Genomic DNA, 15,176 nt, shown 5'->3' on the forward strand with positions numbered 1-15,176 from the left:
ACTCACCTCCTGCATCTTGCCTCTAAGTCTTCAGCAGGAAACGGTGGAGTCCGGGAAATCTTTCTCTGCCTCTTCTTTTTGCTTGGATTGGATGCAGAAAAGAAAGATACTTACCAATGGTCTCAATACTCTCTTCTGAATGTGCCAGTGAGTTACTACATTTTTGCTTCCAGTCACTCACCAGCATGTTGCAGGAACCTCTTGTTCTGTGTCCGAGTTCTCCATATACACTACCTGGAACCTTTTCTTTCTTTTTGGTCTCTTTTTTCTGCTAACAAGTGCAAACAAAATAACCTCAGGACCAAATCATATAATCATTTAACAGTTTCATCGTATTTTTCTTCACTTGTTGTTTACCATATGTGAGGGGGAGACGGCATTAATCTTTGCTCCTGTTGTGTTTCCTCTGCTTCCTCCCTTTCTTCATCTTCCCCCACAGAAACAACTTCCATGATGAGCGTTGGACTGCTGCTGTCTCTCTGGCTTGACCTCGCAGCTGAGACTGAGGCAGGGAGACAGCCCTGTGATCACAAATCATTAAAAACCAGCAGAAATACACTCCTAAAATCTTCCCTGATTGACAGTACTTAAACTACTAACTGTGTGCCATATATATATATATATATATATATATATATATATATATATATATTATATATATATATATATATTATATATATATATATGACCCCAACAATGGAAAGAGTGGTGCTGCTGTTGCAAATTAGTAATTATGATTGTTTATGAAACCAAAAACCTACACTGCAAGACTAAGAACTCACTCCTCACTCCCATGGTAACTGAGATACATTAATTACCAGAGAAATTACCTTGTTAGGCTGAGGACCTGCTGTGCAATCAGAGCCTCTGTCAGGGCTGCCTGCTGTAAAAATCAAAATAGTTGGCTTAGGTTAAAGAAAAGCTGACAGTCTGCAGTCTAGGTGAAGAGAGAGCGTCAATGTCATGCTAAACTACATGCAATTTATATTAATGAAGGCTTGTTTGCGAAAGACTATAAATGTATTTGGCTGCAAAGACACAGACCATTTCTTCTACTTCTTACTGTTACTTAAAACATTCTTTATCAAATAAACTTCAACATATAAGACAAAAAGTGAAACTGCTGTCCTGACAACTTACCTGAATCCCATTCAACCACTTCTCCATCAGAGTTATTAAGCCTCCAATTTCTTCATCTTGTGCCTCCTCGTCTTCCTCCTCCTCCTCCCCCGCATGCAGTCTTACAGTCAAACGAAGTGTTCGGTCGTTTAAGTTTTCAGATGCCACCTTGAGTCCGCGTGACTTCGGGTGCTTACGTTCAGGAGAATTCTAAAAACAAAAAACAGAGCTAAAAGGCATTCACTTTCTACATGTCTGCAGTGTCCTGAACACCCCCACAGTGGATTTTTAACTCAAACAAGATTGAAGTGCAGACTTTCAGCTTTAATTCAAAGTAATGCATCAACTGTTTAGAAATTACAACCATTTTTATCGATTTCTGGAGGCTAAAAGTAATTGGACAAGTGACTGATAAACAGGCCTCTTCCCTGTTATTCCATGACAAATTAGGCAGATGAGATCTGGGGATTACAATTGTTGAATCTGTATTTAGTATCACTGGAACTCCCAATATGAAGTCCAAAGACTAGTCGAAAGTGAGGGAGAATATCACTAGGCTGAAAAACAAAATGAACCAGAGAAAATCAGAGATAGGAGAAACTTTAGGAGTGGGCACAATCTGGTTCATTCTTAAAAAGAAGGAATGCACCGAACAACTCAGCAGCACCAAAAAGCCTAGAAGATGTGAGATGATGTGGCTAATGTTATGAGATGGATGGATGGATGCTTTATTGATCCCGCTAAGGAAATTATTGTGTAACAGCAGCAAGAAAAATACAATCTATCAGCATGTATGGCTACCAGCAGAACTGGGGCACTAGTGTTTACTAATGATGTGACTGCTGACAAAAGTACCAGGATGAACTGTGAAGTGTACAGGGCTATACTATCTGCTCAGATTCAGCCAAATGCTGCAAAACTGATTGGACAGCGCTCCACCACACAACTGGATAATGACCCAAAGCAAACTGCAAAAGCAACCCAAGAGTTTCTCAAGCAAAGGTAATTAGATTCTTCCACGGCCAAGTCAGTTACCTGATCTCAACCAGCAGAGCATGCTTTTCAGTTACTGAAGACAAAATTGAATCCAGAGAGACACACAAACAAACAGCGACTAAAGGCGGCTGCAGTAAAGGCCTGACAGAGCATCTCAAGAGGAAACAGCATTTAGAGATTTCCATGGATTCAAGACTTCAGGTAGTCATTGACTGCAAAAGATTTTCATCCATGTATTAAAAACAATCCTTATGTTTAGAATTATGTTAGTTTGTCAAATTATGTTTAAGCCTTTGAAAAAAAAAAGCATAAAACTCTGTATATAAATGACTGTAATTCCTCAACAGTTAATATACTTTTGTTAAACTTCTTGAATTAAAGCTGAATTTCTGCATTTCAATCACATATTGTCTGACTCAAAGGCAAAACCGCACAGAATGTATCACTTTCCAAAAACTTATGGATCTAACTGTACCTACCTGAATCAAAGGGCCTCATGCAAAAACTTCATATTCTCATCCATTACTCTTACACCTGTAGCATTTCAAATTGGAGTCACCACACTCTCAAGTGCAAAAACTAAAGAGCTTGTGAACTGCTAACTTCAGCATGATTAGTGAAGCATCCCAGAGACTAGTTACATATTTGTGGAAAGTCAGCATTGGTATTATGGACCCTAGAAACGCAACATTGGGCTCAAAAGTGTTTCTGAACTGTAAAAAGAAGGTTCACACTGGGGAATTTCAAGTCATGCAAAAATGAACACAAACAATATTTTTGTTTCAAAGTCCAAAAATAAGAACATGTAATTAATAAAGAAAAAAATCAACAAGATCTCAAAAACAGTCAGAAATTCAGAGCCATTTTGGGTTTTTTATACATCTTTCAATAGAGCAGCGCTACACCGTGACATAAAGAAAGCAACTGCTTATAGAGTTAAATAATGCAAAAACCTATGGAGATGTTATACTGTCCTGTGCAAGAGGGGACTCAAACTGAATAAATTCCTGAGAACTTCTTCTCTTAACTATTTTTTGTATTTGCCACAACAGAGCTGGACCACTCAGACTTTGTACCAAAAAAAAAAAAAAAAAAAAAAAAGCTTCGCAATTGAAAATTTAAAGCTACTTCAACATTTTCAAGTCTGTCTTAAAACAAAAATCATTCCTCGTATACACACCAGACATTAAAAGACCCCTTTCTAATGTGCTTACAATGCAGGTAATCTTACAAAATCCTCTCGTCTTGTCATCATCCCTCCACTGCAGCCAAAAAGATAAAGTTAGCGCCTTCCTTTTACCAGATCAACTTGCAGGAGTGTTGTTTGCGTCTTTGTGTTGCTTTTAGTGGACTGTCAGCTTGATGAATTTTCTCTGTATCGTTTTAGTACCGTCACCTTACAATTTACATGGCTTGAGTTGTCACAGCATGGAGGACTTATGGCCCAAATATTCATATTGAAAGACAACAGAATGTGATCTTTTAATGGACATCATGAACACAAGGGATGAGTACAGAGAGACAAAGACAGCCTCTGTGTTTAAATGGTTGCCTGACTGTTTTAAGACAGACCTGAAAAACGTTAAACTTTTTCTTTAAGAACAAATCCGTATGTACACGTTCTTGCATGAGGCCCACTGTGATGTTATAAATGCATTCACAAATAACAAATGAATACAATTTTCTAAACTAGATGGCTAAAATAACAATTATAAGAATGAAAACTTTGTGTTGATCATTTCACAATATTTCAAAAAGTTATATTAACATACAGTTTGGCAAGCTGCTGATGTTTTGGTCTGTTGTAGCTCTTCTTCCATGTGTAAAGATGCTCTCTGGTATTGGGCACAACACTCCTCGCCTGCCTCTGTTCTCTGATGGGATTTCACATTCCTTTTGTGACTGGGGGTCATGTCCCATCCTGGGCAGGAGAAGGGTTTCTCTCCTGTGTTATTGCACTGATGCACAGTCGCATTTCCGGGCACCTTGCCATGCATACAGGAAATCTGAGGTTTCTCATCGGCGCTCATGAGCATGTGTCTCTGCAGGTTCTCTGTGGCAGGGTCAGGCTTCTCAAAGCATTTCTCCGCTGAACAGCCTCTCTGGTGTTTCTTTACTCCACACGAAACAGAGCTCTCCGTCCCACACGCTTTCTGGTGGGGAAGACAGGTGTCTGCAGAAGTGTCCTCTTTTTCCCTCTCTGAGCTGAGGCTCTCATCTGCATTTAATATTTGAAAATAAAAAGTGAAAAATCATGAACGAGCAATGATGTGTATATCATCTAGTAAAGCGATGCTAAAACGCAAGATTTCCCACTCACTATTCTCACTCACAGTCCAGCCTTCCTCTTCCTCTTTGATGATTACTCGGATCTCTGGAATTCACAGTTGTAGTCGGGGCTTGCTGGTGCTTTTTTTGGCTCCTGATGTGGTGAAGACTGGTCACTGTAGTTTTCATTTAGACTCAGTGATAACGGATCTGGAAGTTCGGGGTCCTATTAAGATATTAAGACAGAGATTTAAGTTTTGTGTCCAGTAGAAGTCTGAAGAAATAATGGGTCAATGCTCTACAACAGCGCAAGTTTCAGCTGACTGTAAAAAAAAAAAGAAAAAAAATCTCTATCAGCAAGAAAACTGACTCTCCACACATCAAATGTTTTATTGTTGGCTGCAAGAGTAAACACAAGAGTGGTCGGGGTTTCATTGGTATGTTTTTAGGGCCCGAGCACGAACTGTGCGAAGGCCCTATTGTAATTGCTTCGTTTATTATTAGGGCCCGAGCACGAACTGTGCGAAGGCCCTATTGTAATTGCTTCGTTTATTATTATTTTTTTTTTATTAGGGCCCGAGCACGAACTGTGCGAAGGCCCTATTGTTATTGCTTGTTTGTTATTATTATTTTTTTTTTTTTTTTTTAGGGCCCGAGCACGAACTGTGCGAAGGCCCTATTGTAATTGCTTCGTTTATTATTTTTTTTTTATTATTATTATTCAGGCAAATGAATTGGCTTTTTGGGGGCTTTATCATATTCAAAAACTCATGAAACTTTGCACATGCGTCACACCTGGTGAAAATTTAAGTATTTTAATGGGCTCGGGCAAGGGCGCGCCCAAATGGCTCGCTAGCGCCCCCTAAACTGGAGCCCCACCGCTGTGTTTCACGTACATGAATGAAACTTCATACACATGTATATCATGTCCAGGCGCACAAAAAATCCTCTTGGAGCCATGCCCTAAACCCAACAGGAAGTCCTCTATTTTGAATTAATTATGCAAATTTAGCGATTTGCAGCCCTCACACTTTTTCTAATAACTCAGAGGTTTTAGACGTTATCATCTTCATATTTGGTTTGTCTAACCTACACCCCCAGGGGAATCTAAATCTCGAAAATGGTGAGTTTTTGCCAAGGGGGAGGGGTCCTTATGCCCCTTTGAACTTTGATCATTCGCCATGAAATTTTGATTGCCTCTCATTCATACCTACATGATCCAATGTGCATCAAACTTCTCCAGTAGGATGAGGGTGCCCCCCTGAACACATACATATGACAATATTTAATATCAGTCGCAGCGCCACCTAGTGGGAACAGGAAATGTCATATTTTACACTTGGAGGTCCAGCTCCAAGGTGGTTTAGCAGAACCATCTCAAATTTCACCTGGAAAGCCTTAAGAAGTTGGACTTACTGTGTTTTCAAACTGTGAGTTTTTTGACAAAAGGGCGTGACCCTTATGGGACGGCAAAGTTCGATGATTCGCCATGAACACAAAAATGGCTGTAACTCAAAGCCAACTTGCCCAATCTGGCTCAAACTTCAGTGGTGTGATAAGCACGCTGCCCTGAACACACTCATATGCATAAAGTCCATAAACGTTAGAGCGCCGCCTAGTGGCAGCTCGGAATATCTTAAAATAGCAAGTTTTTTGAGTAGCACCGGAGCTACGTTTTATCTACATGTATGAAAATGTACATGCTCATGTAACATACTAAGACGTACAAAAAGTCTCTTGGACCCATACCCCAAACCCTACAGGAAGTCGGCCATCTTCAATTGAAGGTGTCAATTTTGCGATTTCCACGCCTGCTATTTGAACGAACTTGTCCTAGGGCATTTCACCCAGTGACACCAAATTGGCTCCAGATCATCTACACAAGTAGCCCATCAAAAGTTATTCAGGGTTTTGTAGAATATTGAACGGTGTTGCCATGGCAACCCTCTGAATTGGACTTTTTTCAATTTCAAATTCACAGAGATTCTAAACATCAGCCCCTGGGCTGTGCTTTCTCTATGTACCTGAAAATGTGCCTGCTGATGTAAGATGCTAACAACTACAAAAAACTCTCTTGGACCGATAGCCCAACCCAACAGGAAGTCAGCCACGTTATACTTAAAAGTGTCATTTTTTTGCATCATTTTTCGCCTTTTTCAGGCCTTTTTGCCTCAACTCCTCCTAGGGCATTTGACCCAGTGAGACCAAATGGCTCCAGATCATCCACACAAGTAGCCCATCAAAAGATATTCAGGTTTGTGTAGAATATTGACCGGTGTTTGCCGTAGCAACCCTCTGAATTTGGACTTTTTTCCATTTCAGCCCCAGATAGGTTCTAAACATCAGCCCCAGGGCAGTGCTTGGTCTGTGTACCTGAAATCGTGCATGCTGAAGTAACATCCTAACACGTACAAAAAAGTCTCTTGGACAGATAGCCGAAATCCAACAGGAAGCCTGACATGTTCTAATTAAGGTGTCATTTTTGCAGCATTTTTCACATTTTTCAGGCCTGCTATTTAATCATCTTCTACCTAACAAGCTTTTCATCCACGTCACACCAAATGGCTCCAGATCATCTACACAGTAGCCCTCAAAAGATTTCATGGTTTTGTAGAATATTGAACGGTTTTGCCGTAGCAACCCTCTAAATGTGGGATTTTACTCATATACCACAGTGGCACCAAATTGTTACATCTCTGACATACATTGTCCGTCTGCCTCAAACTTCACAGCTTAATGGGAGGGTAAGGGAGACCGGACACACCCCTCTATCAGCTTGTTTCACACTCATACGCCACCTAGTGGCAACAGGAAATCAGTAGGACACTGATACTCATCATCCTATGGTCATTACAGTTTCATTGATGGCTGCAGGCATTACATAGAGCATTGTGACATATTAATTAGTGGGCACTCACCGACGCCACCTAGGGGAAGCGGGAGACGAGCGACGCGAAGTACGGCTAGCCTGCTGAGCCGTCAGCAGCCGGGTGAGCCAGCTACTCTCTCGTCTGCGAGAACCTCCGAGCGCGGTTCGGCTGGAGCGTGCCACGGGTCGACGCGCGGCTTGGCTGGAGCGCGCCAGGGTCGACGCGCGCGGGTGCGAGGGCCCACTCATCGCCGCTTGCGGCTTTAATTAGGGCCCGAGCACGAACTGTGCGAAGGCCCTATTGTAATTGCTTCGTTTATTATTTTTTTTTTTTTTTTTTTTTTTTTTTTATATTATTATTATTATTTTTTATTTTTATTATTATTATTCAGGCAAATGAATTGGCTTTTTGGGGGGCTTTATCATATTCAAAAACTCATGAAACTTTGCACATGCGTCACACCTGGTGAAAATTTAAGTATTTTAATGGGCTCGGGCAGGGCGCGCCCAAATGGCTCGCTAGCGCCCCTAAACTGGAGCCCCACCGCTGTGTTTCACGTACATGAATGAAACTTCATACACATGTATATCATGTCCAGGCGCACAAAAAATCCTCTTGGAGCCATGCCCTAAACCCAACAGGAAGTCCGCCATTTTGAATTAATTATGCAAATTTGGCGATTTGCCCCTCACGCTTTTTCTAATAACTCAGAGGTTTTAGATGTTATCATCTTCATATTTGGTTTGTCTAACCTACACCCCCAGGGGAATCTAATCTCGAAAATGGTGAGTTTTTGCCAAGGGGGAGGGGTCCTTATGCCCCTTTGAACTTTGATCATTCGCCATGAAATTTTGATTGCCTCTCATTCATACCTACATGATCCAATGTGCATCAAACTTCTCCAGTAGGATGAGGGTGCCCCCCTGAACACATACATATGACAATATTTAATATCAGTCGCAGCGCCACCTAGTGGAACAGGAAATGTCATATTTACACTTGGAGGTCCACGCTCCAAGGTGGTTTAGCAGAACCATCTCAAATTTCACCTGGAAAGCCTTAGAAGTTGGACTTACGTGTTTTCAAAACTGTGACGTTTTTGACAAAAGGGCGTGACCCTTATGGGACGGCAAAGTTCGATGATTCGCCATGAACACAAAAATGGCTGCTAACTCAAAGCCAACTTGCCCAATCTGGCTCAAACTTCAGTGGTGTGATAAGCATGCTGCCCTGAACACATTCATATGCATAAAGTCCATAAACGTTAGAGCGCCGCTAGTGGCAGCTCGGAATATCTTAAAATAGCATGTTTTTTGAGTAGCCCCGGAGCTACGTTTTATCTACATGTATGGAAATGTTACAGGCTCATGTAACATACTAAGACGTACAAAAAAGTCTCTTGGACCCATACCCCAACCCTACAGGAAGTCGGCCCATCTTCAATTGAATGTGTCAATTTTTGCGATTTCCACGCCTGCTATTTGAACGAACTCGTCCTAGGGCATTTCACCCACTGACACCAAATTGGCTCCAGATCATCTACACAAGTAGCCCATCAAATATTGTGGAAATCTTTAAAAAATATTAAACGGCCTTGTCACACCAGGCCATTAAATTTGGCCTTTGTTTTTCTCCCTCACCACCAAAATTGTTGTGCACTTGTTCGCACATGCTTTGTCTGATCAGGCTGAAAATTTAATCACTCATGTACACACCCAGGCTGAATCCATAACTACAGATTCAAGACTGTAGGCGCAATAGCGCCCCCTACAGAACAAATGAAAATTTGTATGACCGTCCACAGAATTAGTTTTGCTCTGAAATACATGAATATCTTTCACCATTCCTTACAAATCCTCATCTATTTGATAAGCCTCCTGCCCCTGCCCTGAACACATTGATATGCATAAAGTCCATAAACGTTAGAGCGCCCCCTACTGGCAGCTTTAAATATCATAATATACCATGTTTTTTAGCTAGCCCTGAGTTACTTTATCTACAGCTCTGAAATTTTGCACACTCATGTAACATCCTAAGACATACAAAAAGTCTCTTGGAGCCATACTGGAAACCCTACAGGAAGTCCAGCATCTTCAATTGAAAGTGTCAATTTTTGCCATTTTCAGGCCTGCTATTTGAATGAACTCCTCCTAGGGCATTTCACAGCCAGTGAGAACCAAATTGGCTCCAGATCATCTAGACAAACAGCCCATCAAATATTGTGGAAATCTTGACAAAATATTAAACGGTGTTGTCACACCAGGCCATTGAATTTGGCTTTCATTTTTCTCAATGGCGACCAAAATTGTTTGGGCACGTGTTCGTACATGCTTTGCCCGATCTGCCTGAAAATGTAATCACTCATGTACACAGCCACTCTGAACCCATAACTATGGATTCAAGGCTATACGTAGCTGCAGAGCGCCCCCTACAGAGCAAATGAAATTTTGTATAGCATCCACAAACTTAGTTTCTCGGAAATGTATGAAAATGTGTTTCAACATTCTTGACATCATCCTGATCAAAACAGTCTATCAGACCCATGCCCTATTTTGCATGCTGGAGCCGTGACCCCCCCCCCAAATATTCCATTGCGTCTATGCCGAGAGCAAATATCTTTTCCTATAAAAGAATTCAACTTCTACAGACCTTCTGTACCCATCACGATCACAAGACCTCCGAGTGCGGCACGGGTCGACGAGCGCCACGGTCGACGCGCGTGGAGTGCGAGGGCCCGATATCACCGCTTGCGGTTTTAATTATTATTATTATTATTCAGGCAATGAATTGGCTTTTTGGGGGCTTTATCATATTCAAAACTCATGAAACTTTGCACATGCGTCACCTGGTGAAAATTAAGTATTTTAATGGGCTCGGGCAAGGGCGCGCCCAAATGGCTCGCTAGCGCCCCCTAAACTGGAGCCCCACCGCTGTGTTTCACGTACATGAATGAAACTTCATACACATGTATATCATGTCCAGGCGCACACAAAATCCTCTTGGAGCCATGCCCTAAACCCAACAGGAAGTCCGCCATTTTGAATTAATTATGCAAATTTGGCGATTTGCAGCCCTCACACATTTTCTAATAACTCAGAGTTTTAGACGTTATCATCTTCATATTTGGTTTGTCTAACCTACACCCCCAGGGGAATCTAAATCTCGAAAATGGTGAGTTTTTGCCAAGGGGGAGGGGTCCTTATGCCCCTTTGAACTTTGATCATTCGCCATGAAATTTTGATTGCCTCTCATTCATACCTACATGATCCAATGTGCATCAAACTTCTCCAGTAGGATGAGGGGCCCCCCGAACACATACATATGACAATATTTAATATCAGTCGCAGCGCCACCTAGTGGGAACAGGAAATGTCATATTTACACTTGGAGGTCCAGCTCCAAGGTGGTTTAGCAGAACCATCTCAAATTTCACCTGGAAAGCCTTAAGAAGTTGGACTTACTGTGTTTTCAAAACTGTGAGTTTTTGACAAAAGGCGTGAACCCTTATGGGACGGCAAAGTTCGATATTCGCCATTCGCCATGACACAAAAATGGCTGTAACTCAAAGCCACTTGCCCACTCTTGGCTCAAACTTCAGTGGTGTGATAAGCATGCTGTCCCTGAACACCCTCATATGCATAAAGTCCATAAACGTAGAGCGCCGCCTAGTGGCAGCTCGGAAATCTTAAAAATAGCAAGTTTTTTGAGTAGCCCCGGAGCTACGTTTTATCTACATGTATGAAAATGTACATGCTCATGTAACATACTAAGACGTACAAAAAGTCTCTTGGACCCATACCCTAAACCCTACAGGAAGTCGGCCATCTTCAATTGAAGGTGTCAATTTTTGCGATTTCCACGCCTGCTATTTGAACGAACTTGTCCTAGGGCATTTCACCCAGTGACACCACAAATTGGCTCCAGATCATCTACACAAGTAGCCCATCAAAAGTTATTCAGGGTTTGTAGAATATTGAACGGTGGTTGCCATGGCAACCCTGAATTTGGACTTTTTTCAATTTCAATTCACAGAGATTCTAAACATCAGCCCCTGGGCTGTGCTTTCTCTATGTACCTGAAAATGTTGCCTGCTGATAAGATGCTAACATCTACAAAAACTCTCTTGGACCGATAGCCCAAACCCAAAGGAGTCAGCCACGTTTACTTTAAAGTGGTCATTTTTGCAGCATTTTTCGCCTTTTCAGGCTTTTTGCCTCAACTCCCCTAGGGCTTTGACCCAGTGAGACCAAATGGCTCCAGATCATCCACACAAGTAGCCCATCAAAAGATATTCATGGTTTTGTAGAATATTGAACGTGTGTTGTGCACGATAGCAACCCTCTGAATTTGGACTTTTTTTCCATTTCAGCCCAGATAGGTTCTAACTCAGCCCCAGGGCAGTGCTGCGTTGTGTACCTGAAAATCATGCATGCTGAAGTAACATCAACACGTACAAAAAAGTCTCTTGGACCGATAGCCGAAATCCAACAGGAAGCCTGACATGTTCTAATTAAGGTGTCATTTTTGAAGCATTTCTCACATTTTTCAGGCCCTGCTATTTGAATCATCTTATACTACAGCTTTCATCCAGTCACACCAAAATGGCTCCAGATCATCTACACAAGTAGCCCATCAAAAGATATTCATGGTTTTGTAGAATATTGAACGGTGTTTGCCGTAGCAACCCTCTAAATGTGGATTTTACTCATATACCACAGTGCACCAAATTGTTACATCTCTGACATACAGTCCGATCTGCCTCAAACTCACAGGCTTAAGGGGAGGGTAAGGGAGACCGGAACCCCCTCTATCAGCTTTGTTTCACACTCAACGCCACCTAGTGGCAACAGGAAATCAGTAGGACACTGATACTCATCATCCTATGGTCATTACAGTTTCATTGATGGCTGCAGGCATTACATAGAGCATTGTGAATATTAATTAGTGGGCACTCACCGACGCCACTAGTGGAAGCGGGAGACGATAGACGCGAAGTAGGCTAGCCTGCTGAGCCGTCAGCAGCCGGGTGAGCCAGCTACTCTCGTCTGCGAGAACCTCGAGCGCGGTTCGGCTCTGCAGGTGCCACGGGTCGACGCGGGCTTGGCTGGAGCGCGCCAGGGGTCGACGCGCGCCGGGTGAGGGCGCAGCCTCATCGCCGCTTTGCGGCTTTAATTTATTATTATTATTATTATTCGGCAATGAATTGGCTTTTTGGGGGCTTTATCATATTCAAAAACTCATTAAACTTTGCACATGAGTCACACCTGGTGAAAATTTAAGTATTTTAATGGGCTCGGGCAAGGGCGCGCCAAATGGCTCGCTAGCGCCCCCTAAACTGGAGCCCACCGCTGTGTTCACGTACATGAATGCAACTTCATACACATGTATATCATGTCCAGGCGCACAAAAAATCCTATTGGAGCCATGCCCTAAACCCAAAAGGAAGTCCGCCATTTTGAATTATTATTATGCAAATTTGGCGATTTGCAGCCCTCACACTTTCTCTAATAACTCAGAGGTTTTAGACGTCATCATCTTCATATTTGGTTTGTCTTAACCTACACCCCCAGGGGAATCAAAATCCTCGAAAATGGTGAGTTTTGCCAAGGGGGAGGGGTCCTTATGCCCCTTTGAACTTTGATCATTCGCCATGAAATTTGATGCCTCTCATCATAACCTACATGATCCAATGTGCATCAAACTTCTCCAGTAGGATGAGGGTGCCCCCCTGAACAAATACATATGACAATATTTAATATCAGTCGCAGCGCCACCTAGTGGGAACAGGAAATGTCAATTTTACACTGGAGGTCCAGCTCCAAGGTGGTTAGCAGAACATCTCAAATTTCACCTGGAAAGCCTTAAGAAGTTGGACTTATGTGTTTTCAAAACTGTGACTTTTTGACAAAAGGGCGTGACCCTTATGGGACGGCAAAGTTCGATGATTCGCCTAATGAACACAAAAAAGGCTGTAACTACCAAGCCAACTTGCCCAATCTGGCTCAAACTTCAGTGGTGTGATAAAGCATGCTGCCCTGAACACACTCATATGCATAAAGTCCATAAATGTTAGAGCGCCGCCTAGTGGCAGCTCGGAATATATTAAAATAGCATGTTTTTTGAGTAGCCCCGGAGCTACGTTTTCTCTACATGTATGAAAATGTACAGCTCATGTAGCATACTAAGACGTACAAAAAAGTCTCGGGACCCATACCCCAAACCCTACAGGAAGTCGGCCATCTTCAATTGAAGGTGTCAATTTTTGCCATTTCCAGCCTGCTATTTGAACGAACTTTGTCATAGGGCATTGGACCCAGTGACACCAAATTGCTCCACATCATCTAGACAAGGAGCCCATCAAATATTGGGAAATCTTTACAAATATTAAATGGCCTTACACACCAGGCCATTGAAGTTGGCCTTCGTTTTTCTCCCTCACCACCAAAATTGTTTGGCACTTGTTCGCACATGCTTTGTCTGATCAGGATTGAATTAATCACTCATGTACACACCCAGGCTGAATCCATAACTCAGATTCAAGACTGTAGGCGCAATAGCGCCCCCTACAGAAGCAATGAAAATTTGTTGACCGTCCACAGAATTAGTTTTGCTCTGAAATACATGAAATATCTTTCACCATTCCTTACAAAATCATCATCTATTGATAAGCCTCCTGCCTGAACACATTTGATAATGCATAAAGTCCATAAAGTTAGAGCGCCCCCTACTGGCAGCTTTAAATATCATAAATATACCATGTTTTTTAGCTAGCCCCTGAGTTACATTTTATCTACAGGAAATTTTGCACATCATGTAACATCCTAAGACATACAAAAAGTCTCTTGGAGCATACTCCAAACCCTAAGGAAGTCCAGCACTTCAATTGAAAGTGTCAATTTTTGCCATTTTCAGGCCTGCTTTGAAGAACTCCTCCTAGGGCATTTCACCCAGTGAGACCAAATTGGCTCCACATCATCTAGACAAACAGCCCATCAAAAAAGTCAATCAGACCCATGCCCTATTTTGCATGCTGGAGCCGTGACCACACCCCCAAATATCCATTGCGTCTATGCCGAGAGCAAAAGATACCTTTTCCTATAAAAGAATCAACTTTCTAGAGACCCATCACGATCACAAGACCTCGAGTGCGGCGGGTCGACGAGCGCCACAGGTCGACGCGCGCGGAGTGCGAGGGCCCGTATTCAACCGCTTGCGGTTGGTTTAATTATTAGGGCCCGAGCACGAACGGTGCGAAGGCCCTATTGTAATTGCTTCGTTTATTAGGCCCGAGCACGAACTGTGCGAAGGCCCTATTGTAATTGCTTCGTTTATTATTATTTTTTTTTTTTTTTTTTTTTTTTTTTTTTTTTTTTTTTTTATATTATTACAGGCAAATGAATAATGGCTTTTTGGGGGCTTATCATATTCAAAAACTCGTGAAACTTGTGCACATGCGTCACACCTGGTGAAAATTTAAGTATTTTAATTGGGCTCGGGCAGGGCGCGCCCAAATGGCTCGCTAGCGCCCCTAAACTGGAGCCCCACCGCGTGTTTCACGTACATGAAAAACTTATACACATGATATCATGTACAGGCGCACAAAAAATCCTCTTGGAGCCATGCCCTAAACCCAACAGGAAGTCCGCCATTTTGAATTAATATGCAAATTTGGCGATTTGCAGCCTCACACTTTTCTAATAACTCAGAGGTTTTAGACGTTATCATCTTCATATTTGGTTTGTCTACCTACACCCCCAGGGGAATCTAAATCTCGAAAAATGGTGAGTTTTTGCCAAGGGGGAGGGGTCCTTATGCCCCTTTGAACTTTGATCATTCGCCATGAAATTTTGATTGCCTCTCATTCATACCTACTGATCAATGTGCATCAAACTTCTCAGTAGGATGAGGGTGCCCCCTGAACAC

At 42.3% G+C, this 15,176-nt stretch overlaps 1 protein-coding gene across 1 annotated transcript in view; it reads right to left on the reverse strand.

The window, feature by feature from the left end:
* Nucleotides 1–379: 379 nt before the first annotated feature.
* LOC115781323 (zinc finger protein 16-like) overlaps nucleotides 380–15,176 on the reverse strand; it is a 23,766-nt gene continuing 8,969 nt past the window's right edge. The window contains exons 7-11 of the mRNA XM_030730980.1: nucleotides 4,436–4,489; nucleotides 3,888–4,333; nucleotides 1,141–1,329; nucleotides 831–883; nucleotides 380–521 (exon numbers count right to left, since the gene is read on the reverse strand). Coding sequence (XP_030586840.1) covers nucleotides 380–521; nucleotides 831–883; nucleotides 1,141–1,329; nucleotides 3,888–4,333; nucleotides 4,436–4,489 — 884 coding nt within the window. The remainder of the gene's footprint in view (nucleotides 522–830; nucleotides 884–1,140; nucleotides 1,330–3,887; nucleotides 4,334–4,435; nucleotides 4,490–15,176) is intronic.

The sequence above is a fragment of the Archocentrus centrarchus genome, chromosome 1, assembly GCF_007364275.1.
Source record: "Archocentrus centrarchus isolate MPI-CPG fArcCen1 chromosome 1, fArcCen1, whole genome shotgun sequence".
Taxonomy (NCBI): domain Eukaryota; kingdom Metazoa; phylum Chordata; class Actinopteri; order Cichliformes; family Cichlidae; genus Archocentrus; species Archocentrus centrarchus.